Source organism: Diplotaxodon limnothrissa, linkage group LG11 (assembly GCF_057381915.1).
Source record: "Diplotaxodon limnothrissa isolate DT_005_m linkage group LG11, D_limnothrissa_male_GT1.1, whole genome shotgun sequence".
NCBI lineage: Eukaryota > Metazoa > Chordata > Actinopteri > Cichliformes > Cichlidae > Diplotaxodon > Diplotaxodon limnothrissa.
The window spans coordinates 29,170,500-29,196,639 of NC_140606.1; the positions used below are offsets into that span (position 1 = coordinate 29,170,500).

Here is a 26,140-nt window from a genome sequence, read left to right on the forward strand (position 1 = left end):
AGTCATTTTACATCAATCTTGATGATCCTCAAGACAAAAATTTAACTTTCTGGAAGGGTTGAGTCTGGTTACCTCTGCATAAAACTAACCGCATAAAACTAAACTGCATAAAACACTTAATTAAAAAAGCATCATATCAACAGTTAAACAAGGTGGTGATAGTGTAATGGTCTGGGGCTGCTTTGCTGCTTTAGGACCTGGATGATTTGCTGTAATTGATGGGACCATAAATTCTACTGTCTACCAGAAAATCCTGAAGGAGAATGTCCAGCCATCCGTTCTTACCCTGAAGCTCAACCTCACTTGAATTATGCAGAAAGGTTTGGAGGTTTGGATAGTTTTTTCCCCCCCTTAATAAATGTCCTGTCAGTATTGTCATTTAATATCAGTATTAATAATTAATATTATTAAATGTCAATATAATTAAGTATTAGCGAAAATAACTTAATACAACTACTATATAAGTATTACTTTCAGGTACCCTCAAATTGAGTAATTTGCGGTAAATTTTGAAAAGTTGACACGTTTGCCTTAGCCTTGCAAAAAACATGTGAGGCGAGTTTACTGTGGTAGCTGTGCTAGTGAAACAAAATATTACGATTAGCAGCTTACTTAAACGGTTATACCAATATTTAGATTTCCCAAATATTCCTCCTTTCACGCTTTCACTGTGATTTAATGAAGGGATGAAGTGAGTAGTAGGTGAGCTCGATTCACAAGTTATCGATCGACCGGTTGCTGAAATTCAAGCGGGATATAAACTACATTGAATGCGACGGCTAAACTGTAGGGACAGAAGAACCAAACGTACCCTTTCGTTTTAACCACGCCCATTTGTATTGGTTCGACGAATCAGATTCTTCAAACTGTTCAGCGGGAGAAACTGAACCGCTGCTAGAGTCACTGAAGAGGAAAGACAAGACGAGTTCTGTTGCAATTGAGTTAAAGGCTGCGATGTCAGGTGTTTTCTTCTAACTTTTAGCTCGTCGGGGTATGTACAATACGTTGTCACACGTTATCTGACTTGATAATAAAGCCTAAATTAGACTTCCAACCGCGTTATTATCATCTTTATGCTAGTGTTAGCTAGCTGGCTGTGTAACAGGTTCATGTTGCTATCTAGAAATTATCGTGATATGCCGATTATTCCAGCATAAGCAGGAATTGAGGACGTGAAAAAGCTAGAAAGCCATCAGAGGGATAGTGACCCCAAGGATTTATGTATGATAAAAAAGGATTGAGTGAGTTATTTTCGTCTCGATATGCACAGTTTACCCAGTGCAGAATTTACATATGCAAATAATCCAAGTTTTCAATTTTTTGCTATTAATAGGGACAAATCATTAGCTAGATGTGTTCATATAATGCTAAAGGACTGTGACATTAAAAGGAATAGTGTTGGAGTTGGATTTGTTTTGAGCGGACGAGATAGTTTTTGCTACATGCCTCACGAAGTTATTAAAGTGAGTACCTTTGAGGAAGATATTTTTGTTTTCTTTCCCCCCCCCTGATTTTAAACCACTCAAAGGATATTAAACCGTCTGTAATAAGCGGTAATCATGCAGTAACGCCTTAAGGCAAGTCCAGGTGTTTGTTGGGATTTTGTGTCAACCAAATGTTACTGTATTTGTATTTTATTAATCTGCTTGTAGGATCAAGGTTCTTTATTCATCACATGTATAGTTATACAAGTATAACACACAGTGAAATGTAACCTGACACGCTCCTCGACTTGTGCAAAGGGGGGACATTATATATAATATATACATTAGGTAATGTACAGTAGTAGCATGTATGCAGCAAGCAGGTGAATTCTGTACATTAAGTGAATTAAATAAGAATAGACAATCTGACTATTGTATCGGTTGCTTTTTGTCTTTAGGAAAAAGAAAGATGCGGCGCTCTGGAGCTCCCAGCAAGCTCTTGGGTAATGCAGTGAAAAAGTCTCGATTTGTGCCACCTGGTGCATGTACTTCACTTTCTGTGGCTCAATCCAAGCCTTTGACCCCCAAACTTGGTTCAGGCAATGCACTGGATAAAGTAATTTTTTTTCTCAACATTTTTCCTACAGTATTAAACCCTCAGTATTTATAATTCTAATTTGATTATTTTCCATTATTTTTTTAATCACACTTCCTCATATTAAGAATTCTCTTTTGTCCGTACCTCATTTCGCAGATCCAGAGAAGCCTTGCAACACCAGGTGCAAGTAAGACAGAGTTTAACGTCCAGCCTGAAGCTGCCCCAGCCTTGTCAAAGGTTCTGGCTCGTGTTCTCAGTGCAACTGAGAGTAAGGAAAATGAGGCTGAGACAAAGCATCAGAACCCTGGATTAGGAGCCTCTGCTGAAGACTATAAACCAGCAGGTAAAAAACAAACAGCCATGTAAAGCCTTGCCTTTTTCTTGCCCCATCTTCTCACTTCTTATGCCCAATTTAATAATCATAGCAGCAATATGAAAACTTACAAATGTCAGTTGATTCCTGGAGGGAGATTCTCATAGTTTCAGCAATGTATGTCAGGGAATGTGCAAAGACAAATATGGGGACAAATACGTTTGCCTCATATGAGAGAGAGAGGAAAAAAAGACCACAACAAAGAGTGGAAGGCCAGGAAGGAAAGGAGTCTGATGAATCAGATGGACATAACATTGCTCATGATGACTTTTATATTTCTTTTAATTAAACGTAGTTATTTTTTTAATCACACCCACAAATAGTGAAGGGTTGATGGTGTGATCACTGAGTTATTGCTACAACTTAGAGGTAGAGTTTCAGATAGGATTCTTCTTGTACCATGATTTAAGTATTCCAGCTGTGCCTCCCACCATTTTTCTTGACCGTGAAGAGTATACCTGCGTGTCTTTGCTTAAAGTTAATCCAGCAAGCATTCCCCTCTCCTTGAGGAGACAAGGAGATGCAACGTTTGAAAATGAGAAAAGCTTCAAGATTTCCACCAGAAAACAAAATCATGGTTCCATTACAAGCTGTTATTTAAGATGGATAGCTCTTAAACCAAACAAGACTTCCAATTAGTTTTTAATTAAATGCAGGTGAGATTAAAAGCTAAACCAATTAACCCTGTGTGTTACAATGACAAAGACAGTGCAAGCCTCAGCATGCAGCATACCTGATGCCTCATTAGGTTTAGGTAGTTTAGTCATGAAGATTCTACTGAAACAGCCGTTTCTGTTTCATTAGCGCTCAAGTGACCAAGCTGTGGGCTCTGTTATATTTTATACATTAATATTTTTTAATGGGACTATTATTGTTTTTGATAATTGTACTTTATTTATGACAAATATTCTAAAATGTCATTAATTATGGTTTTCAATCGTTTTTAGCCTCAAGGCGTCTGGAGCAATAAATCTATGCAAGATTTCATTTTGCTTTATTGCTAATCATTTTTTTTTGCATATTTGTCACACTTACATGTTTGACATCATCAAATACATTTTAATATTAGAAAAAGACAACCCAAGCAAATACAAAATGAAGTGGGGTTTTTTTTTAAATGATGATTTTATTCATTAAGGGGGAAAAGCTGTCTAAACCTACCTGATGCTGTGTGAAAAAAGTAATTGCCCTTGAACTTAATAACTGCTTGTGCCATCCTTGGCAGCAAGAACTGCGATCAAGTGTTTGCGATAAGTAGCAATGAGTCTTTAACATCACTATGGAGGAATTTTGGCCCACTCTTCTTTGCAGAATTACTTTAGTTCAGCCACATTGGAGGGTTTTCCAGCATGAGTGGCTTGTTTAAGGTCATGTCAAAGCCTCTCAAACACATTTAAATCCAGACTTTGACTAGGACACTCCAAAACCGTCTTCTTCTTCTTCTTTTTTCTTTTCTTTTTTAAGCCATTTTGAGTTGGTGTGTTTTGGATCAATTTCCTGCTGCAGAACCTGAGCTTAAGCTTCAGGACTCAAAAAGATGGCTGGACATTCTCCTTCAGGATTTTCTGATAAAGAGCAGAATTCATGGTTCAATTGCAGCAAATTGTCCACGTAGACATCAGAGTACTGTACGACCACTTTTGACTGTTCGTACGATGCTCTTTTTATGTAATGCTGTGTTACGTCAGATGTAACAGGATTCAAACCTTCCAGAAGGCTCAACTTTTGTGTTGTCAGTCCACAGAATATTTTCCCAAAAGTCTCGAGGATCATCAAGATGTTTTTCTTTGGCAAATGTGAGACGAGCCTTTGTGATCTCTCTGGTCAGCAGTACTTTTCTCCTTGAACTCTCCTATGGATGCCTTCTCTTTGTTATTGTTGAATCATAAACTCTGACCTTAACTGAGGTGAGTGAGGCCTGCAATTCTTTAGATGCTGTTCTGGGTTCTTTCGTGACCTGCTGGATGACTCGTCGATGCACTCTTTGAGTAATTTTGGTAGACCAGTCATTCCTGGGAAGGTTCACCGCTGTTCAGTTTTCTTCATTTGTGGTTCACTGGAACCCAAAGCCAAAGCCTGACTGACAGTTGTGAGTCAGTGACTTTGTTTCTCAGCTGTTTCTTTAGATCGTGGCATGATGTGTTGCTTTATCTTTGAACCTACTTCACTTTGTCAGACTGGTTTTAGTAACTCAGCAGGTCTGGCATTAATCAGACTCGGGTGTAGACAGAGAAACGGAACTTAACTTTCTAAAAATTGTGGTTAATCAATTAATTTATGATTTTACAAAGGTGGCAGTTAATTTTTCATGTAGGCTCGGATAACTTTCCCCCCTTAATACATTATAATTTAAAAATTACTTTTTGAATTTACTCAGGTTATTTTTGTCTAATATTTAAATTTGTTTGATGATCTGAAACATGTAAATGTGACAAATATGCAAAAGATGAGGAAGGGGGACAGACGTTGTCACACTGCTGGCAATTTTTTTTTTTGCCTCAGGCAAAAAGCATCATGTATATTAATGTGTACATACAGAACAATACTGATTCTGTTGTCTTTTTAAAAGAAAGATAGAGATGATACAAACACTGTCACCTTGAACACAAAGCTCTGCTGTATATTTACTTGAGCCACACCATCTACTTTGCATTCACAGCCACCTGCAGTCCATATCAGTACAAAAGAAGAAATATTAAATAGTAAATAAACAACACAAAAATGTGCAGTGACTAGAACACAAACCGGAAAATCCTCCAGGATTTCTATAAACAACATAATTATAATAATATACAAGATAATATATCGTGTTTCTAAATCCTTTAAACCCTGAACCATAAAATAACTTTCCAACTTTTTGAAAATGTAGCGTACAATGACCCTTCTGACAAAAAAAAAAAATAGTAATTTGATATATGAGATTAAATTTGTATCATATTTGCAACATCGGGCATTTTGCTTTTTATTTTTTGTAATTTATTCCTTAAAAATGTGTCGTGCAATCTATTTTGGGGTTTTTTGGGCTACATTTGTATAATCGGTTAATCGATACACAGCATTAAAGGCAGGGACGTTACTAATTACAAATATTTGGCTTGAGGTTGTCGGTCCTAAATGGATCATTCAGGACCTGAAGCTTTTTCATGTTTGCTGTGTAAAATAAGGTATGGCTGGTCCCAAAAGAGAGTTTACAGCTACTGGCCTGTCCATGTAATTTATAACACTGCAGAGCCAGTATTATAAATTACATGGACATCATCATCATCACCACCACATTAGCGATTATTCCTCATAATGTGCCCTACACGTACCAACCACTGCTGTTTAAATTCGCTGTTATATTGCAAAGTCTAACTCGAGCAAACCCCGCGCAGAGGCTTCAAGCAGACACTATAATGAGATATAACGTTTATATAAATAGCATTCCGCTCTGTCTAATAATAACACGCACACAGGATAGATGTTAAACCGGGCGGGCGAAGGCTGAGTGACAGCAGGTTCAGCATTATGCAAATTAGCGGCCAGATTCGGACTGTGCTCGGGATCAGCGTCTCCTTCTCCTCCCCTTCCTCCTGTCGGAGCAGCCAGTGCTTCTGTTTTACTTCCTGAGACCGCGCGGCGCGAGCACGCTTTCCTGGAGCTGTTTTTGCACGCGCCCCACACACGTATTTAATCAACGAAGTCGCCGCGTGCGCTGCGGAGCTGGCGTTCCCCGTCTGCATTCATTCTACACTGAAGCACGGCCAGAAGCGCGGGTTCCACGGACATGCGCAGCGCGCTCACAGACCCCTCCCCCCCGGTTCAGTTAGTTAAGCCGGCGCTGATTCAAAGCATCACTCACTTTAGGACGTTAGACATGTGACACTTTAACACCTTACAGTGTGCTGTTTGCAAACTGTTGTGGCACATGTGCAGAGGGCAGTGTCCCTCTGCAGCACTCCCTTTGTCACACTGTAGAGCCGGTGTATCTCTGCTGTGCTCTGTGCTGTGCTCGGTTTGGGGTTTAGAGAGACCGAGCTGTAAGTAGGTCGGGCTGGGCTTAAGCGGCTTAGCTACGTCAGCCTAAGCTGGGAGGAATTCATCCAAAGCCCTCCGCGGTAGGCGGGGGCCTAAACGAGGCTGGCCTAGTTAAGCCTGATTCTTATTGTGTGCAGCACAGCCTGTTTTTGTTGTGCAACGTAGCTGAGAGGGAGTCCAGGAGTAGTGTGAGAATCCATGCACTTGTTAGACATAGCCTATGTTTGATTTGGAGAGGAAGAAGACGAAGGGGGGAAATGTGACATGTCTCTGAGTTAGACCAGTGTTGGTGTGTCACCGTGGACCAGGAGAAGAGAGCGGCGGGGACTGAAAAAAAGACAGGTGGGAAGAGAGAGAAGCCCACACCACTGAGTGTGGTTACTAAAGGGTGACAGCCATAGGCCAGACTTGGTCTGCGTGAGCCCAGTATGCTAGAAGATGGCATCCAGCTCTGTGTTTTTGTCCAGTATGGTGGGTAAAGCCCGCTCCTCCAACTTCACCCTCTCTGAGAAGCTGGACCTGTTGAAGCTGGTCCGGCCTCACATCCGAATCCTGGAGGAGCACACCAACAAGCACGCGGTCATCGTGGACAAGAACAAGTGCTGGGACACTGTTGCTGAACAGTACAATGCCCTGGGAGGAGACAGACCCCATCGCACAGCTCAGGGCCTCCGGACCCTCTACAAGAGACTGAAGGAGTCAGCCAAGCAGGAAGTGATGCAGAGGAGACACGCCCAGCCAGAGTACAGAGCAAGCATCTCCGAGCCAACCAGGAGAATTATGGAGATGATCCCTCACCTGTTTCACCACGTGCCCATCCACGAAAAGGACCAGGCGCTGCGCAGGTACGGTTGCACTTATGAGAACACATACACACACAAAGATAAAGGATAACACAAGTCACATGAGAGTTTTGGACATACCGAGGGAGAGGAGGGGCTGCTGTTCATGCTCCCAAACCCAATCAGATTACTCACTGAACACTGTCAGGCTCAAGAGGACATACTGCATGACCTGCCATCATTTACTGGCGGCTCATCAGTACATTTGGAAAATACATAGGTCTGGTTTTCACATTGATAATTCTATCAGAAACTTGGCTCCAAAACAATTATTTATCTTGTGTTCTCAGCACTACAAAAAGTAAGACACTGCTAAATATCCTCATGCTGGATTAAGAGAGTACGCAGAGGAGAAAAATACACTGAATAATTCAGATTAAAAGGCAGTCATCACAGTTAGAAATCCTAGTGATGAATAAGAGTGGGATCAAAAACGCTTCACACGTGTGAGGTTGTAACCACCAAGACTTGTTGCCAAATCCTTTAATTTCCTTTCACTCCCTTTAATGTTCCCTGATCATTCACCTAATTCTTTGATTGATTTACCTACCTGCAGAGGTTTCAACACACTTCACATAAACAAGATATAGTAAATGCTGCTTAAGCACTCCAGGCTCACTTATTTATTTATTTTTTTAATCCTGTTTTTCCCATTTGTAGATTAATATACAGCAAGCACAACTCTCCTATCGAACATCCTGGCAGCAGCTCATCTCTGGCTGGACTTCAGGATTACTCTGCATCTGTCCCAAGTATCCCCCATGAGGTGGTCCAGCTGGACGCTGAACAGGATGTAAAGCCACCGCCAGACCTTCCCATCCTCCCAGCGCACACAGGACCACGGCTGGAAGGAGGCCAGGAGCGAGAGGGAGAGCAGGACTTGGGCAGCATCCATGATTATGAAGCGTCGTTATCTCCAGCTCCTTCCTCTGTTAACATCCCTCTCTCCACCTCGCCGCTGCCCTTACGCCATGAGCTCTACCCCAACGACATCTACCCTCACCACGAGCCGGACAGGTTTCGGCCTCTGCAACTGGCCAAAGAGGAGCACGAGCTGGTGCTGGCCAATCACAGGAAGGTGGCCCTGTACCTGGAGGAGAAGAGAGAGGGGCTGAAGAGGAAGCAGGAACTGGAGGAGGAACTGCTGCGAGCCAAGATCAAAGTGGAGAAACTGAAGGCAACCCGACTGAGACACGGACTGCCCATTTCTCTATAACAAGTATCAACATGCACTTCTGTGGTCACTGTGAGAAAGGGAGGGGCTCTGAGTAGTACAGTTTTTAAAAAAAAGAAAAAGGAAAAAAAGTGCTTTGGAGCAGTCACCAATTTTGTTTTATTTTGGTTGTGTGAGATCAGTTTCAGGACTTGACTTTCTTTTGGAAACATAGTGCCTCGTATACACACAGATAACCTGTTTACGTCCTGCAGGATAATTAGGATAATAACGCCTGCTGCCATCCGTCTTTGTGCTTGTCTGTGTTAAAAATGCATCATCGTGTCCATGAGTACCAAAAGTGGGGACAAACATCTATGTAATAAAACAAAGCTCACATCAGTAACACTGTGACAGGCCAATATGTATAAAAGTCCAAATTTTGGAAGGGAATATTTGTAGTATTGACTGATAATGTACCTCAGTGGTGCTCTTCCTGCCTACACCTACCACCAGTCTCTAATTACAGGAGTGCCAGCAAGGCATTAATGATCTTTATTGTCTAAGATTGTTGGAAAAATATGAATGTAAGAGTTAAAGCACTTGATGTCAGTGTGAGCGACGTGTTGTTATCTCTGTGTAAAGAACATTTCCACCCATTCTGGCATCTGTAGAAATCCACTTTCCACTAGAGGTTTTGGTTATCAAAACAATTTTTATAGCCGCTTTTATTCATTCTGTAGACTTCGTACAAAAACCATTCATGTCGCCACAAGAAAGCACTCCAGTAGCAAATTTTAGAGATACCAGGACTGAAGCACAAGGTAAACTTTTGAAGGCCTTAATCTGTTATTGGGATAACAAAAATGTTCGAGTGAGTAATTCTCGCTGGTTGCTGAACTGTTGACCGGCTGCGCGAACAAAAGAAGGGAGGGGCCCTGATGGTTTTTGGTGTTACTGCTATTTATTGTGAGTTCAACATTGATTGTATTGTACTGTTGTTATACAAGTGTTGCCCATTTCTCTTACTGTTTGTCTATGCGTTCACGTGTTTGTATTAAAAAGAAGATCCATTTTCCTCTGGTCCTCTGTTTATTTCCAAGTCACGTGTTCCACTTTTATAGGAAATCATCTTTAATCCGTCTTGTAGAAGCTGATGAAAGATCATAAGGTGACCGCATCTGCTGACATTTGCATTGTTTCACGGTGCTAACTGTTTGAGCCTTGTACATGTTGTATTTTGTTTCCATGATAGGTGGAGCCAACAATGGCGTGTAGAAGCCTTTATGCTGAAAAGCTTGATGCGACAGTGACCTCTGCTGGTCAATTTCCCATGTACATCTGGTGGATCTGACTTTGTTTTATGTCTTTGTGTTACAGGAGTGAATGATGGCCCTCCTGGGTCTCCCCAAACCCCTCAGCCTCCTGCAGGCTCAGACTCTGGCTGCAGTCAGGACGGGGCGCATTACTTCAGTGTGGTGTGGTGTAAGGCCAGCAAGAAGAAACATAAGCGCTGGGAGGGAGACGCAGTGCTGGTGACAAGAGGACGCACAGTCACTCTTAAAGATATGGAGGGGAAGGATATCGGAAAGGGTAAGACGGACACCAACATCAAATTTTAATTCGTCACCTGTATAGTTGTTGCTTGTATTTAAAATGACAACTGCCCAATTTTAATATAATACTATATACAAAAAGCCTTGAGATAGCCTGCATTTCTTTATATTTGGCTTCCAAGGAGCTAGACTTGTAGTTCTCCAGGCTTTCTCGAGGACTTTCAAAGTTTTTCTTTGAACATCAGCAACTTTTTCACTCATTTTCACTGCAGTCTTGTAAATGCAGATCTATGAATTATTCAAGCAATAAAAAGGCACCTAATTCGAAGGATGAGCCAGTGTTACATAACAAACAACTTGGCAAAGACAAGTACTTTATCATTAGCAGCTTGTCAGAAAAATACATAATTTCTTTACATTTCTTTTGTCTAATCTAACAAGAATATCAAAGGTGACAGAGTGTGAAAGGCATAAAATGTGATTTTTGCACCAAAAAAACTCCATTTACACATTTCAGTAAATTGCTGAACCTATTTATTTCACATTTTCCTTGCAAAATATAAAGAAATTAAGACTGACTTAAGACTCAATGAAAGCAAAGTAATCAGTACTGTAATTAAAATTATTTACCTGACATTTAATTTACTCAAGATCAAATATAAAAATAACAGGAAAATACCCAGGCTTCTGTCAAGTAAGGTATTATTGCCTCTTTGCCTTAGTTGTGCATAGTCAGCCCCAGAGGCCTGTTTTTGGATCATGAAACACTGGAAAATAGTTAAATACTCAAATCTTAAATAAAATTCTACAAGCATACTTTTTACACTTAACTGAAGCTTACTGCATTAAACATTAAAATATGCTAAAGGGCTAAGTAGGTCAATACTAGTTGATTTCTCCTACTACACGTGATCCTGACAAGTGTGCATATCTGAACTGTAGGTAGTGGCTACAAGGTGTCGGAGCTGGCCTCGCTTTCCGAGGGAGAGACTCTCATGATTGGTGGGAAAGAGGTGGAGGTGATGGGAGTCATTTCTGCTGAGGACTTTGCCAAGGGGCGCTGTTTTCAGGAGGTCCAAACAGAGCGAGTGGAGTTAAACACAAAGTCTGCTCCACCACCCTCCTGCCGCTTGGCATTCAAACCTTTTTGCCCTCCAACAATGGTGGGCGGAGCGGGCCACAGAGAAACAAAACCAGAGGAGGAACAAACTCGCAGACCTCGCCATGACCCCCTCGCTCCAGGTGTGTGGATAAAGTTGGAGTTTGATGATGCATTAAGTTATTACCTACATAAATTGGCAAAAAATATATTTATAATGTATTTTAATAATATTATTTCATATCGTTTTAGGTGCACTGGTGATGCCTCGCCCTTCCGCCAACCACCAGTGGTTAAATAACAAGTCAGGGCTTCCTATGGTCGATGTTGTGCTTGACCCACACCTGACCACACACCTGCGACCGCACCAGAGGGATGGCCTGCTCTTCCTCTACGAGTGTGTCATGGGCATGAGGTGACAGTGCTGTTTGGCTATCATGAAATGCTGTGCAAAAAACCTCTTAATTAATCTGTTGTAGCGCCACACAAAAAACAAAACAAAACAAAACGGAGCCACTGGTTTGATGTTGTGCTTATGTGTCTGTGCTTCAGAGCTGCAGGTTGCTACGGTGCGATCCTGGCCGACGAAATGGGTCTGGGAAAGACTCTCCAGAGCGTGGCGCTGTCTTGGACGTTGCTGAAGCAGGGACCTTATGGTGGGAGGCCAGTTGCTAAGCGTGTGCTTGTGGTTACACCTGGCAGCCTGGTACAGAACTGGGCCGCAGAATTCAACAAGTGGCTGGGCCGTGAGAGGATCAGTGTTTTCACTGTGGATCAGGTTATTCTGTTTTATAATTACAAGTCCTTGGTTCAGTTAATCATGAAACAACATGATTTTATTTGGAAAGCGAATGTGAACTCACTGCTTTAGTGCATATGTATATAACCTGTTATCCATTCTGTATTAAAGTGCATACAGCAACAAGTCACACTGCTTAAAACTCAGAAGGAACCCACATGCTCTTAGTTACATGTCTGTGGTTTTAAAAAAAATCCATCCATTTTATTATAAGCTTTCTATTTTATTCTATTGCAATAATTCTTCTCTCTTATTCAATAACTTAATTATGTTACTCCATTTTTATTGCCGGCTTTTCTTGATTTAATATCTTTTTTGTAAATAATTAAAATGAGAACAAGTATCTGAATGAATCATCTACTTTAATCTGGAGTTTATTAAGTAATTCCATTTTTTTCTTCATTGAAATGTATTTAGGACCACAGGATAGAGCAGTTTGTTTTGTCCCCACTGCACACCGTTCTTGTGATAAGCTATGAAATGCTGCTGCGCTGCCTGGAGCAGGTATGTTCTCCCGATGTCTCATAGCGTGCTTTTTCCAACGAAGCTGTTTGATCTTTGTACTCTTATCTTGTAATTTCCTTCTGTTTTCAGGTCCAGAAAGTTGATTTTGGTCTTATAATCTGTGATGAGGGTCACAGATTAAAGAATAGCAACATCAAAACATCATCAGCCCTCAGCAGCCTCAAGTGTAATCGCAGAGTCATACTTACAGGTGAAAGCGATAAGGGAGTTTCTGAATGGCAGCTACAACTGCTTGCAGATGTTTTATAACAGACTGTTTTTTGTGCTTTTGAAGGCACTCCAGTTCAAAACGACCTGCAGGAGTTCTACGCCATCATTGAGTTTGTGAACCCTGGGATTCTGGGCTCATCGACTGCTTATAGAAAAGTATACGAGGAACCAATCCTGCGCTCCAGACAGCCCTCATGCACAGAGGTAATCCCATCTCCTTTCTCTTTCCTGTGCAGTTGTTATAAAAATGTTATCTGGTGTTAAACCTGATCTTACATCTTCCACTGCCAACAGGAGGAGAGAGTTTTGGGAGAGGAGCGAGCGACCGAGCTCTCTCGTCTGACTGGCATGTTCATCTTGAGGCGGACGCAGGAAATCATCAACCGCTACCTGCCTCCTCGCCTCGACTGGACGTTGTTTTGCGAGCCGTCCCCTCTGCAACGAGAGCTGTACAAGCACCTCCTCTGCCACAGAGTCTTCAGGGCCTGCCTTCAGGGCTCCACTCAAACCCACACACATCTGGCTTGCATCACCGCACTGAAAAAGCTCTGTAATCACCCCGGACTGCTCCACGTCACTGTTAAGGTTAATTTTTTTATGAGCTGGCTGGGGGGACAGAAACCTGTGATCATAGTGGAAACTATAAATATATAATCGTGAATCCCAGTCCTAACCATGAACATGGGTTGTTCTGTTGGTAGGAGAGGACAGATGCTGGCTCTGTGGAGAGTTCATTATATGAGGGGCTGGCAGATCTCTTCCCAGAATCCTATTCTTCAGGAGGATTCACCATGGCTGACTCTGGAAAACTGCTGGTTCTTACGGACCTGCTTGCCGCCATTAGACAGCTGAGCTCTTCAGACAGGTGTGTTTTTGTGTGACGCTAAGATGCTATTGATTGTTTGGATCATCTGGATTTTTTTTAAACTTTATTTATCAAGCGTCACATTTGATAGTAGGTGTGCTCCTGCAGGGTGGTCGTAGTGTCAAACTACACTCGGACGCTAGACTTGCTCCAGGACCTGTGTGTACACATGGGCTACACCTTCTGTCGGCTGGACGGACATACCCCCACGAACCAGAGGCAGCGACTGGTCGACAGTTTCAACAGTCCCTATTCTCAGAACTTCCTGTTTCTGCTGAGCTCTAAAGCAGGTGGGGTTGGGCTTAATCTCATTGGCGCTTCCCACCTGGTGCTATACGACATCGACTGGAACCCTGCCAATGACATTCAGGTAAAATACAAACAGTAATAGTCTGAAAAGGTAGAAAAACTCAAATGTTGGGGTTGTTTGAAGTTTAAAAGTGCCTTTGGTTTTATTGGTATCCATCGTGAGCTGTATGTAAAAGATGGACATGGTAACCATGACACAGAAATATTAAAAAACAACAGAAGTGGGGGAAAAAACCCCACGATGAAAATAAAAAAAGAACACGATGGAAATGACAGGAACCAAAACATGTGAAGGATTTCACTAAGACACACTTAAAAGAAACTGAAAATTATCAGTGTTGTTATCAGGGAGAAAAAGATCAAATAGGTATTAAAAAAATAGGCATTTCTAATATGGAAATCTGTGAGAACTGATTTCCTTTGACACACTTTGGCCCAATATTTATGGCCCGGAGGTCGTTGCTTAGGGGAGATGAATTGAATCGAACAAGTGTGAAGCTTCCCTTGTGTACGAATACATGCAAATCCAGCAGAGGGCACTGAATACGTGTGTGTTATCCTCCCCCCTCTTCTCTGTCCAGGCCATGGCTCGGGTGTGGAGAGATGGACAGAAGAAGACTGTGCACATCTACCGTCTTCTCACTGCAGGCAAGAACACGTAAATACAAATTCCGAACAAAAAAAAAAAAAGTGCACCATATCAACAGTGTTTTAAAGTTTTGTTTCTTTCTCTCAGGCACCATTGAGGAGCGTATATTTCAGCGACAGGTGTCCAAACAGGGACTCTCTGGAACCGTGGTTGACATGGGGAAAGGGGCAGAGCACACGAGTTTCTCCACCAGTGACCTGCGAGATCTTTTCAGCCTGACGGAGACGCCCTGCCTGACTCATGACCTGCTGAACTGTGGCTGCGGCATGGATGGCACACTCAGCGGTAGGCTCACATACACGCCACACATGCTGACACCAGAGCACGAAAAGACAAAGAATCATGCCTCCTCACATCTTTGCGGTCTTCATTTTCAGCTATCACAGAGGAGGAGGAGCTGGTTTCCGAACGGCCCTGCCAGCTCGGTCGTCAAGGTGACCGTAAGGGGGCGACACAGAAGCATCTCAGCATGTCCGAGCTCATGCAGTGGAGACATTTCTCCGGTGACACACACTCCTTCTCTGACCCCTACCTCGATCACGCGCGAAACAACATCACTTTCGCCTTCCAGACCACCATCTCTCACGCAGCCCAGTAAACAACCAACTCGCGTGACGCACACTCGCATAGCTTTCTGCACAAACCTCTTCAGGTCCTCTGGACTTTGTCAGCCTCGATTTGACGTATGAATAACGCTCCACCACTGCTGCACGTTACGCTATTTCCAGTAGTTTTAAAACCGCTTTGCTCATGAGATTCTGTATTGCCCTAAAATATTCACCTTTTGTTTATTTATGCAAAATAATTCACTGTATAATTCTATAAAATAAGCATAAATGATTAAGAAATGTTTAACATTTGTCAGCGTTTGAAAAGTTCTTGCTGGTGGAAGAGGCGCATATAAAATACAGATTTATATCATGGGTACGGCCATTCAACAGACATTTCTATCCAAGGGAATATTTATTATGTCATTGGTAGGATTTATGTTTCTGTGGGGTGCCCAGTGAATGGAGAGAATGTATTTACATTCAAAAGAATTTGTTTACAGCAGTTTGCTTAGTGAGAATGAGCCCCCACCCACCCATCCCAATGGGAAGGGCAAAGCATCTCTGGCCTCCACTGTCGTGCTTTAATGTCAGAATTTGTTATGCAATGACCACACACGTTACTGTGGAGCGAGCAAATCTGCTGGGCTGTCGATGTGGGCCATACTGCAGTCTGTTCAGTCTATTATTTTGGATGACACTGGTCTGTTCATGCTCTACAACACATAGCTGCCGCGTGGGAGTTACAGCATGTAGTTTCTGCGTGTGAGTGTGCACACCCAGAATTCACATATGATTTGAGTCTCGGTCTGTCAGATTGACTGTGCTCTAGTATACAATGCATTTCCATGCAGTGCAATTATCATTTATTCGAGGATCACCACAGTGCGTGATTGTTAAGCAACTTTGTTGTATAATAAATGGGTCTCTGGGATGATAACTTTTTTGTATGCATATGACAGTTGGACGATTACGCACACACCTGCTGTTATTCTGTGGACACAATGGGAATTGAAACACAACACTTCCTGTGCCAGGATTCGGCCTCATATGAACGTTGCATGTTGTGCAATATATTAAATATGTCATTTTGCTATCAAATGTAGGCCCTCCGGAAGCTCATCAGTTTAGGATGTAGAAATCACAAAGAGAAGTGCAAGTATATGAAAGAAAACAGCAAAATGAACCTGCCTAAGTAAATGTGTGGATGCTAATTGAGATGTGCAGGTACTCGATAACTGACTGGTGTTGGGAATACAATTTATAGATAATTGGCTTCTACATACAGAGCCAAGATGTACACAGATATGTGGTGTTATACATTATTGTTTTAGTATGCTAGTGCTCCTCAGAAACTTTCATATATTTTATTTTCAATAAACGTGAGGTGAATATTTCAGTGTTAGTATAGCCAGTTTTGAACGCCAGAGATCGGAGCGCCAGGACTTTCACCTGGGACTGCCATCTGATCTACTAAGCACTGAACCCACATCACTTTTTTGGGCTAAGGCCTAGCCACCAGGACCTCGCGACACGGGGCAGTCGCTGGAGAGATTATCTCATCTGGCTGGCTTGGAAACATCTTGTTGTCCTCCTGGAGGAGGTGGCATATTGGATGTTGTCAGAACCTTGAGGCGACAGGTTTGATTTGGGGCTAAATAAATAAAATTGAATCACCCATTAAAAAAAGATTCAAAGATTTATTTATTTTTATTGTTAGTGCTCTATGTGTACAGGAAATACCGGAGAACTGAATAGTTCCTGAGACCTTTTTTTTTAAAAAAAAAAAGAGATTAACAGGAATGTCCAGCTTCTGAAAGGTATAATTATTTATAAGCTTACTTCTTGGTTGGAGCTCCTTTACCACAAATTACTGTGTCAGTGTGTTGTAACATGGAGGTGATCAGCTTGTTGGACTGCTGAGGCGTCACTGAAGCCCAGGCTGCTTTTACAGCAGTTTACAGATCATCTGTATTTCTGAGTCGGATATTTTTCATCATAGATCAGCAGTCAGCAGATGGAAGCATTAATTCTCTGAATCTAAAGTTTCCTGGTTAAATGCTTCACTGACTTTGGATTTGGTAAAACACAGAGGAGCAACCACTGCAAACATCAGCAGATGACCCACTGAATCACCAAACTGCACTGGATTGTGTCCCTCTCCACAGTTCTTCCAGACCTTGATTTCAAAATGAAATGCAAAGTTTACTTACCTCGGATCATTGAGCAACAGTGACGTAAAACTGTCTGGTTCAGGAGTGGTTGGATATTAGGAATATGACAGCCACAGCTCCTTTCCTGAAGACATCTGTGCTGATGGTGCTCCAGCACATGCCTCAGTCAGTCTTAGTGAGCCTCTCCCAAGTTCTTGAATTAACTTTTCTTAACAATCCTCTCAAGGTCACCATCACCCAGGTTGCTTTTTGCACTTTTTCCCTTCCAATGAACTTTCCAACAACAGGCTTCGCTGCAGCATCCTGAACAGTGACTTTGTGCGACTTACCCTCTGGGTGGAGAACCGTCTAGATCTTAATCTGGACAGTTCTCAAATCTGCAGTTTTCCCACATGATTGTAGCTGCATGTACTGAATTAGGCTGAAGAATACCTACATACAGTATTTATACTGTTTAAATAGTAATTTATAATAAAATATGAAACGCAACACTCTTGACTTACAATACTGGATTTCTGATTTCCGTGAGCTATCTGATTGTTTTCTGCTTCCTCTGTATTATTGTAAGGTCTTTACCTTACAACCTAAAGCACCTTGAGGCTGATTACTCCTGCTCTTCTGATTAGTTTTAGTCCTTTTAGTAGGTGAATAATAGAACCAAGTTAAAAAAGAATTCTACTGATATGTGTAATATTCCCCAACTTAGTTCAAGCACCATTAAACAAAATTTCAGGGTAATCTGCCTGAAAACTTGGTAACCTCGTAAAGTAAGGACAGCATCTTCACCACAATTGAAAGTCCCTGAGTTCAGACATTAAAAAAAAAAAAAAAAAGAGAGAGAGACCTTAGACAGAAACCAGTGGTGGCTTAGCAACTGTCACCAAGCAACTTACTACGGGTCCTGCTGCAGCTTGGCTTTGCTGATGTAAGATGCTGTTTGTTGTTTCAGAGTAATTGTATTTTGCGTCGCATCTCCTCGCTATTGTTATCGGACACGTGCCGGACTGAAGAGTGTCACTCTTCCAAACAGGATATTGATCCTAATCAGGTCTTTGAGGCCATGTGCTGGTGGGTGCGTGAGGTGGAATTTGTCTGTCTCTCTCTTCCTCTCTCTCTCTCTCTGTAAAGCTCTTACTGGCTGCCGCTGGCTGAACCTCCAATCCCCCTTTTAAGCCGAGTTCCAGCTCGACGATTTAAAGGGTGAATGACTTTCCGCCGCTGGAGGGGGAGGAAGGGACACGGTGGTTTTGATGAAGACAGATTGGGCACTTAGTCCTTGTGATCCCAGGACCTGAGTGGAAGATCTAACTACACTGTCACAGCTGGATAGCCAAACCTCTGATGTAACCCCCACTGAGGTTGCATTTCCCATATTTCATTCATTAATAGTCAAGGTGTCTCTGACGTCAAAGCTGGATAAATGTTTCAGAAATATTCCGACGCTTGTGCATCAGCATGGACACTAGATGCCATCTGTGCTTCTTATTTAGGATTCAGGATGTGAACTCGATGCTTGGTGGCTCCTCTGTGGACGCACTTGAGCTTGAGCAGATTTATGTGGTTGCTACCTAGCAAAGAATTAACAGCTTACATTGTTGAAAAGCAGACTGCCCTTCTGAAACAAATGTTCACCATCAGTTAGCTGGAATCCAATCCAATGGACAATATTGATCAACCTACTTATTCTCTGATTTTCTGTGGTGCTCCTTTTGTTATTGTTCCTGTACTGTTCTCTGTATAACTTTACAGGATTAGAAATAAAAGGCATAAAATATTAGTTTAAAATCTTTAAACTAATGTCTTTAAATTTAAATCACAGACAATTTTTTGTGTTAGTCCTTTTAAAATTTAAATATGTATTCTTGCAGCAACTGCATAAGCAGAAAAGCCAGTTAATGTTAAATTGGTTTATAAAATGTATAAAGCTTGAGATCCACATATTTAAGATTGTGCGCCTCCATCTGGTTTCTCTTTATCTCGCTACTTAACAGCTTACACACAGATGTGATTATCCCTCAAACCTGAAGATAATATTCTTTGTCTACATCACAACACTTTTGTGGGTAGCATGAGGTTTGGGAGATGTTGCTCCAGGAAGGGGTTGGGTTCGAATCCAAGGCGGGTCTTTTGTGTGGAGAGTTTGCATGTTCTCTCCAGGCCTGTGTGGGTTTTCTCCAGGTACTCTGTCATCCCCTCACAGTACAAAGACATAAATCAGATAAGGTTAATTAATTGGTGAATTAACTGCAGGTATAAATGTGAGCGTGAATTGTTGTCTGTGTTTATGTGTATTAGTCCTCCAACTGAAGGTCGAACTGTCCCAGAGTCTTCCCCGCTTCTCGCCCTGTTACAGCTGGGATGGACTCCATCCTCCCCTTGAGCCTGAAGTGGAGAAGCAGAAGAAACAGATATTTTGGCACATTTATGCATCCCTTCTATCTCCTGTTGATGACAATTATTGTGCCGAGGAACGATTTCACACACATAACATCACAGATTGACAAACAGTAAATGCAGTACATGCCGCCTGACTTGTACAGGTTAATAATATTGTCAGATTAAAACCAGTTGACACATCTAGACAACAACAAAAACTCAATTCAACTTCAGTGTAAATTCCCAAAAGCAAATATTAAAGCTAAAACTGTTTCCTGGTCTTTTATGCGCAACTGGTTTCTCCTCAGCCTCCACCAGCATTTACATTTCATTTCAACTTTGACTGAATCTCCCAGTTTTCCAGGCTGCTCCTTATTTTAAGGTGCACGTCCATCTTCTAATTTCAGGTACATGACCAACTATCATTACTATACTTCCTCCAAGAGACATTCTCCCCAAGTGTAGTATTTGTCTTTAAATTGTCTGCTGCATCACGTTTTACACCAAAATGAACCATCAGATCAGACTGGGATTAAGCCGGGGTTGAACTGGGCAGCTTCCGTGTATGAGCAGCACCTTCATCAAAATCTGTTTTGTATTAGGCGATAGGAAAAAAAAAAATAGGTCACTTCTCACTCTCTCACCATCAACATCACCCTGCCAATCTGCAGCCCGCCAAAGTGTAACCCTTCCCTCAATCCCCTCCTCCTGACCCTGGGCCTGCTCCAGCACTTAACAAGGATTTAATGTTTCCCAGTCATCTGTCAAGCAGATCAGAGCTATAATGCAGAGCAGCAGGTCCCGCAGATGAGAGCGCAGCCCGTCAGTCCCGAAAGTCTGGAAAAACAACAGTCGGGGGTGGGCTGCATAATCCAACAATTACTGTAATAACCCTCAGTCGCTCAATCCCTCACTCAAAAAGTGCTTTTCCTAATGAGAATCTCATGTTTGCGAGTTGAATGCAGTTTACAAGTTGAATGCAGTCTCTCTGGACATTTGCATATGTTGTTAGAGAGGTCATTCATAAAATACTACTTTTTACAATCCGTTGGCAGTATGCTGCTGCCAGCTGATCTCAGGGCAGCTTTTATTTAGACATTTCTGGCAGAAAGAGGATTCTCTGACAGAAAACAGAAAATATCACCGTACGATGATAATGAGGGTGTTTGACATGATAGTTATCAGTTTCTTAACCCAGCGACTGCTGAATTGCAGCTAATAAATCTATGTAGCCAGGGTGTGTTGATTCTGTGATATAAAACTCCGTTATCAGGTGCAGCCACTCCTTTTCCTTCAAAGCTTGTTCAGCGTCTGGTGCAGCCACATTCACTGTAGTATTAGTGCTAATTAGATGGAACAAATCTCTGTTTTTGTCTTGCATGTGCTGATAAAATGTAGTGAATTAATAATTAGTTAAATATTTTTTGAAATATTGCACAGCTTTTGATATGTGATTAACCTAACCAGGAAGTTTAGTAAATTAAAATAAACCCATTAAATGCTACTTCTTAATGTTTGATATTTATTAGCTGCTTTATGCCATGTTAAAGGTCTGTATTGGGGGAAAACTAGGATTTGGGAATAAATCGCGCTCCCTTTGTTTGTTCCATGATGATATGTCTGTTAATCATCTGCCAGGTTGGCCAGGCAGCAGCAGAGGTGTGGCTCATTTATGCTCAAAGAACTTTCTCAACGCTGATACATGAATAATGGTAATTACTGACTCGTCCATATAAAAAATAAGCCAGCATCTGTTATAGTTTAGAGCAGAGTTGAGCAGACACAATGCAGATTCACCTTCATTTTGTACTCACAGTTAAAGACTGTTGTTTTTGTTATCAGTTAACCTGTTACTGTATTCTATAAAAGGGGATCTCTATTTACAGTCATGTTGGACAAAAGAAAGTGGCAAAAGTTAACACTAAAGATAATTTTTTTATCATTATTTTACATTTCTTTAAATTAATTACTAATAGCTGCAGCTCTGGTTCAGTTTAATTCAGTTCAAGAATATCCCACATGTCAGAAGATCCCCTATGAGCAACAACTCGGCAACAGTGGAAAGGAAAAACTCCCTTTTAACAGGAAGAAACCTATAACTGAACCAGGCTCAGGGAGGGGCGGCCATGTGCCGCCACCGGTTGAGAGTGAGGGGAGGAATACGGGACAAAGGCGCACGGGCAAAAGCCAGAGATGAATAATAATCACTATAAGCACAGTGAGTGAAAAAAAGAAAGTGAAGAAGAAACCGTGCATCAAGGGAAGCCCCCAGCAGTCTAGGCATAACTAATGGAGGATTCAGGGTCACCTGATCCAGTCATAACTATATGCTTTATCAAAAGGGAATCTTAAAAGTAGAGAGGGTGTCTGTCTCCCAAATCCAAACTGGGCCCAAGCCTCTGCCTCCCGTTCTACTTTTAAATACTCTAGGAACCACAAGTAAGCTGGCAGTCTGAGAGCGACGTGCTCTGTTGGCATAATAGTACCATAGTACTGAAGGCTTTTTGTGTTCTTGACACACGCCTGTTGCTTTCAGATGGTAAAAGTGTAGGTGGAAAGAACAATACTAGTGGTTGTTCCCACTTGCTTCTGAACATTGCGGCAAATATTGTGTACAGAGAAAAACCTTTTATGTGAACCGGTTGCTGTTAACATGTCGGCTTTACAGTATGCTGTCTGCAGGGTAAGAAAACAAAACAGAATGTCTGAACAAGTCGCACTGAACAGCATATTTACAGTATGAAGGACCGAGCTCTTCATCGCGCTGTCTCCCTCCATCTGTTATCCTCAAGGAGGTTCGATCAGACCAAAGCAGTTTGGATACGCTCTATTCATGAGAGTTTTTATTATGCTTACAACCGTGACCTGCATGCATGGGCTTACACAGTGCTCCCATATTTATATAAACTACACCTGAATGCACTGCATGCATTTATTTATTTATTTGAACAGAAAAATGTATTGGTAAAAGCTTGTTTTCATCTGCAGCCCTTCACCAGTTTCTCTTAATGAAGTGCAGATAAATTTACGTTGTTTAGATTCCAAACATTAAAGATAATAAAACTATTGATTAAAACTTATGTAATCTTTTTTTTCTGACCTTCATCTCACAAATTACAGATTTCACAAAAAGAAAAAGCTGGAGGTTCACAAGAGAGAATGATCACAAGTGATTTCACCACCAGGCATTTGTATAAAAGATGTTTTTCACAGCAGACACTTTTTTGGTCATATGATGGACGCAACATTATAAAACTTGAGCATCCAAATAGTCATTTTGATTGTTTTATGTTACCACTGAAGTCTAGATATTGTTGTTTTTATTGTAGCTGGTTTTAATTCTGCTTGTGATGGTATTAAATTTAAAAGAAAAGCCATTTTAGTTGGGAACATACATACGCTACTGATTGTTTTACATTTTTCAATAATTCAGTTACTGTATTGATCTAAACCTATGAATCCTTCAGAACTGAAGAAGCTTCTCAGATGAGGTGAAACGTCTTCAAGCAACTTAAAGAAGTCCAGACGCTTTTCTTTCCAAGCTCCTTACACTTTACACTACGATGACCTGGATGACTGAGAACCTTCACAGACATATGGATCCTAATATACTAACAAGTTTATTCAGAAACTCTAGGAACAAAAGGTTTTATTTTTTATAAACTCTGAATTTTCAAAGAAATGGTGCAAAGTGAAAGCGGTTGCTCTTTTCCTCTCTTTGTTACCAGGCTTGATGGATCCATGCTTTCATGATATATACCGAGTTCTAACCCTACCTTCTGAATGTTGCTGAAGGAATTGAGACTCATCAGACCAGCCTAAGTTTTTCTAATCTTCTCTTGTCCAGTTTTGGCAATCCCAAGCCTTAGTTTCTTACTGTTAGCTCAGCATAGTGGAACCCAGAGTGGTCTTCTGCTCCCGTAGTCCATCTGCTTAAAGGTTTGATGTGTTCAGGGATGCTCTTCTGTATATCTTGGCGGTAGCGAGTGGTTATTTGAGTTACCGTTGCTTTCCTATCAGCTCAAAGCAGCCTGGCCATTCTCCTCTAACATCAACAAGGCATTTTCCCCTGGAGAAATGTGGCTCATTAGATATTTCCTCTTTTTCAGATCCTTCTCTGTAAACCTTAGAGATACCTTACAGATAGCAGATCAGCAGTTTCTGAAATACTCAGACCAGCCTGTGTGGCACTAACAGCCATGCCACATTTGAAGTCACTTAAACACCTTTCTTCCGCATTCTGATGCTCAGTATTGCGCCTAAATGTATTGAGTTTCTGTCATGTGACTGGCTGATATTTGCAATATGTGCAGTTGAATAGGTGTCCCTAACAAAGTGGCCAGTGAGTGTAACTGTGACAGTAATCAGAAGCAGATTGATCCTGGATTTATAAACTTTCTAATACGAATTGTGAACGTGTCACAAACCTTTGGTTGAATCCTATAAAATAAATTTCAGCAGTGAGGCGTCTCTATAGGAGCATATCAGTGTTACAGGCTCTGCACACGTGTAATGCGGTGGTGCTGAACCGTATGTCACTGCCGCACAGTCATTTTAATATCATCTGAGCTGCCGCACACCGTGCGCATGAACCAAAACAGTGAGTACCCAGCACATCACGGCTTTGCATCCACTCTCCCATGCTCTACTTGTGTGACCTCCCCCCGCCCCCATCCGTCTATATAAACTGCAGGGAAACCCCATCAGGGCATTAAGAGACTTCACTCAGCTGGAGATTACCGAGGGATGAGGCTGCAGACACATCAAGAAGGCAGAAGCTGTAAATTTCGCTCCGGGATTTATCCAGAAAGTGTGTTTTATTTGTATTTTTGGAAATGCACGAATTAAACTTTGAAATCGGTGTTCCGCAGAAACAGGTTTAAGCCGCATATTGAGGTCTTGGGCCTGAGTTAATGCAGTAGACACCAACAGGGGGGAACTTCTGATTATCTGAGACTAAGTTTAGTCACCTTTAATCCCAGAGAAACGAGACGCTTCTGGTTCACCTGAGAAGGATAAAAAGCTTCTGAAGTGTCTTTTAAGAAGTAAGAAGGCTGTTTGTATGTGCTGGAAGAGGTTTAATCCCACCGCTGTGTATAATCCAGTCCATCCCGATTTTGCTGCCGGCACCATGCTGTCCAGTGTGCGCCGTCACAGCCTCCGCCTGCAGAACGAGCTCCACCGGTGGAGCATCTGCGACGCGGGCAGCCACCCGCTCTCGGACAGCCTCCTGGCGAGGGTCCCCGCCTGCATCTCTCGCTCCAAATCCTGCGCCAGCTCCGCCGGGGAGTCGGACGGGAGCAGAGGGAGCTGGTCCTCCTCGGACTCAGTCATCTCCACCGACTCCGCCGGGGAGCACTCCGCGGAGCCCGGGAGACCGTATCGGGTGGTGCTGCTGGGGGCCAGCGGGGTCGGTAAGACGGCTTTCGCCAGCATCTTCGCCGGTGCAGCGGACAGCATGGACAGCGACGACTGCGAGCTCTGTGGAGGTGAGAGAAAGACCTTATTAAAGTGCCCGAGAAAGTTACACTTCTATTCTTCCTGTAATACTCGTGTATATATTGTTATATGAATATATATAAAATAACATAGTAATAGAAATCATAAAGTAGAAGAAATAAATTGTATTTATTCTACTTTGTATAGTGCATATTTGTCTTCTATTTTTGCGTTAGCTGCCCTGCTATAACAATGTAAATTTACAATAACAATGTAAATTTCCCTGCTATGGGATTAATAAATCTTATTCTATAATAAAACCTTAGCACTGCAGTTATTCTAATAATAATGCTGTTTGACGTTTTGCTGATTTAACTCAGATCTAAGTGTTTGATTCCTGTTTAAATTCAGATGAAGTGACTGAAAAGGAAATTGAAGTGGATGGAGAGCCTGCCTCTATAACTCTGATTGACACCTGGGATTCAGAGGTGAGTTTTTTTACAAAATGAATCAAAGAAGAGACTTCACCTGCCTGTGTGTGAGCATACTAAGCCCTGTGTGTGCTTTTCAGACTGACAGTGAATGTATGTACGAGCGGTACATGCAGACTGGGGATGCCTACCTGTTGCTGTACTCTATAACTGACCGGGCCTCATACCTGAGAGCATCTGAGCTCCGGATAACCCTGCGTCGCTTCCGCCCTGCCCAGAACACACCGATTATCCTTGTGGGGAACAAGTGTGACCTGGTGCGACGCAGAGAGGTGTCAGTGAGCGGTAAGGAGGCCTAATCTCAGTCTGTTTATGCTTCTCTTCTTTTGATAAGATGATCAAGTGCCTGAAACTGTCTCCTCCCTGTTTCAGAGGGTCGCGCTTGTGCCGCTGTGTTCGACTGCAAGTTCATCGAGACTTCGGCCGCCATGCAGCACAACGTCTGGGAGGCTTTCCGCGGCATAGTGCGACAGCTACGTCTACGACGGGACTCCAAAGAAGCCAACAAACGCCGCAGGCACAGAAGCTGCACTACCCGCCGAGAGAGCATCCCTATGAAAGCCAAACGTTTCCTTGACAAAGTGGTGGCAAAGAACAACCCCAGCGTGGCGTTCTGGCTGAAATCCAAGTCCTGCCATGATCTCTCTGTGCTGTAGGAGCCTGATGGATGAAGCCAGATCTACATCACACCTT

At 42.2% G+C, this 26,140-nt stretch overlaps 3 protein-coding genes across 3 annotated transcripts; all 3 read left to right on the plus strand.

Annotated features, from left to right (window-relative positions):
• Positions 1-1,893: 1,893 nt before the first annotated feature.
• Positions 1,894-15,017, plus strand: rad54b (RAD54 homolog B). Its single transcript, XM_085365675.1, has 15 exons — positions 1,894-2,040; positions 2,179-2,365; positions 9,788-10,000; positions 10,906-11,205; positions 11,315-11,477; positions 11,615-11,840; positions 12,279-12,365; positions 12,456-12,576; positions 12,661-12,800; positions 12,891-13,181; positions 13,298-13,461; positions 13,570-13,831; positions 14,352-14,418; positions 14,507-14,704; positions 14,797-15,017. Exons 1-15 carry the CDS (start codon positions 1,894-1,896, stop codon positions 15,015-15,017), a joined length of 2,787 nt encoding a protein of 928 aa, XP_085221801.1.
• Positions 6,851-8,470, plus strand: LOC146623093 (fibrinogen silencer-binding protein-like). Its single transcript, XM_085365676.1, has 2 exons — positions 6,851-7,257; positions 7,915-8,470. The coding sequence occupies exons 1-2, from the start codon at positions 6,851-6,853 to the stop codon at positions 8,468-8,470; spliced, it is 963 nt and encodes a 320-aa protein (XP_085221802.1).
• Positions 15,018-24,579: 9,562 nt separating the features above from the next.
• gem (GTP binding protein overexpressed in skeletal muscle) lies at positions 24,580-26,103 on the plus strand. The gene is made up of 4 exons (XM_085365677.1): positions 24,580-25,006; positions 25,368-25,444; positions 25,528-25,732; positions 25,820-26,103. The coding sequence occupies exons 1-4, from the start codon at positions 24,580-24,582 to the stop codon at positions 26,101-26,103; spliced, it is 993 nt and encodes a 330-aa protein (XP_085221803.1).
• The last annotated feature ends 37 nt before the right edge of the window (positions 26,104-26,140 follow it).

Excerpts from the sequence above, each read along its gene's own strand:
- rad54b (XM_085365675.1), top strand. The coding sequence starts at position 1,894 with ATGCGGCGCTCTGGAGCTCCCAGCAAGCTCTTGGGTAATGCAGTGAAA. Across the intron at positions 12,577-12,660 it reads TCGCAGAGTCATACTTACAG|GCACTCCAGTTCAAAACGAC; the intron begins GTGAAAGCGATA and ends GTGCTTTTGAAG. Across the intron at positions 13,462-13,569 it reads CAGCTGAGCTCTTCAGACAG|GGTGGTCGTAGTGTCAAACT; the intron begins GTGTGTTTTTGT and ends GTGCTCCTGCAG.
- LOC146623093 (XM_085365676.1), top strand. The coding sequence starts at position 6,851 with ATGGCATCCAGCTCTGTGTTTTTGTCCAGTATGGTGGGTAAAGCCCGC. Across the intron at positions 7,258-7,914 it reads AAGGACCAGGCGCTGCGCAG|ATTAATATACAGCAAGCACA; the intron begins GTACGGTTGCAC and ends TCCCATTTGTAG.
- gem (XM_085365677.1), top strand. The coding sequence starts at position 24,580 with ATGTGCTGGAAGAGGTTTAATCCCACCGCTGTGTATAATCCAGTCCAT. Across the intron at positions 25,007-25,367 it reads CGACTGCGAGCTCTGTGGAG|ATGAAGTGACTGAAAAGGAA; the intron begins GTGAGAGAAAGA and ends GTTTAAATTCAG. Across the intron at positions 25,733-25,819 it reads CAGAGAGGTGTCAGTGAGCG|AGGGTCGCGCTTGTGCCGCT; the intron begins GTAAGGAGGCCT and ends TCCCTGTTTCAG.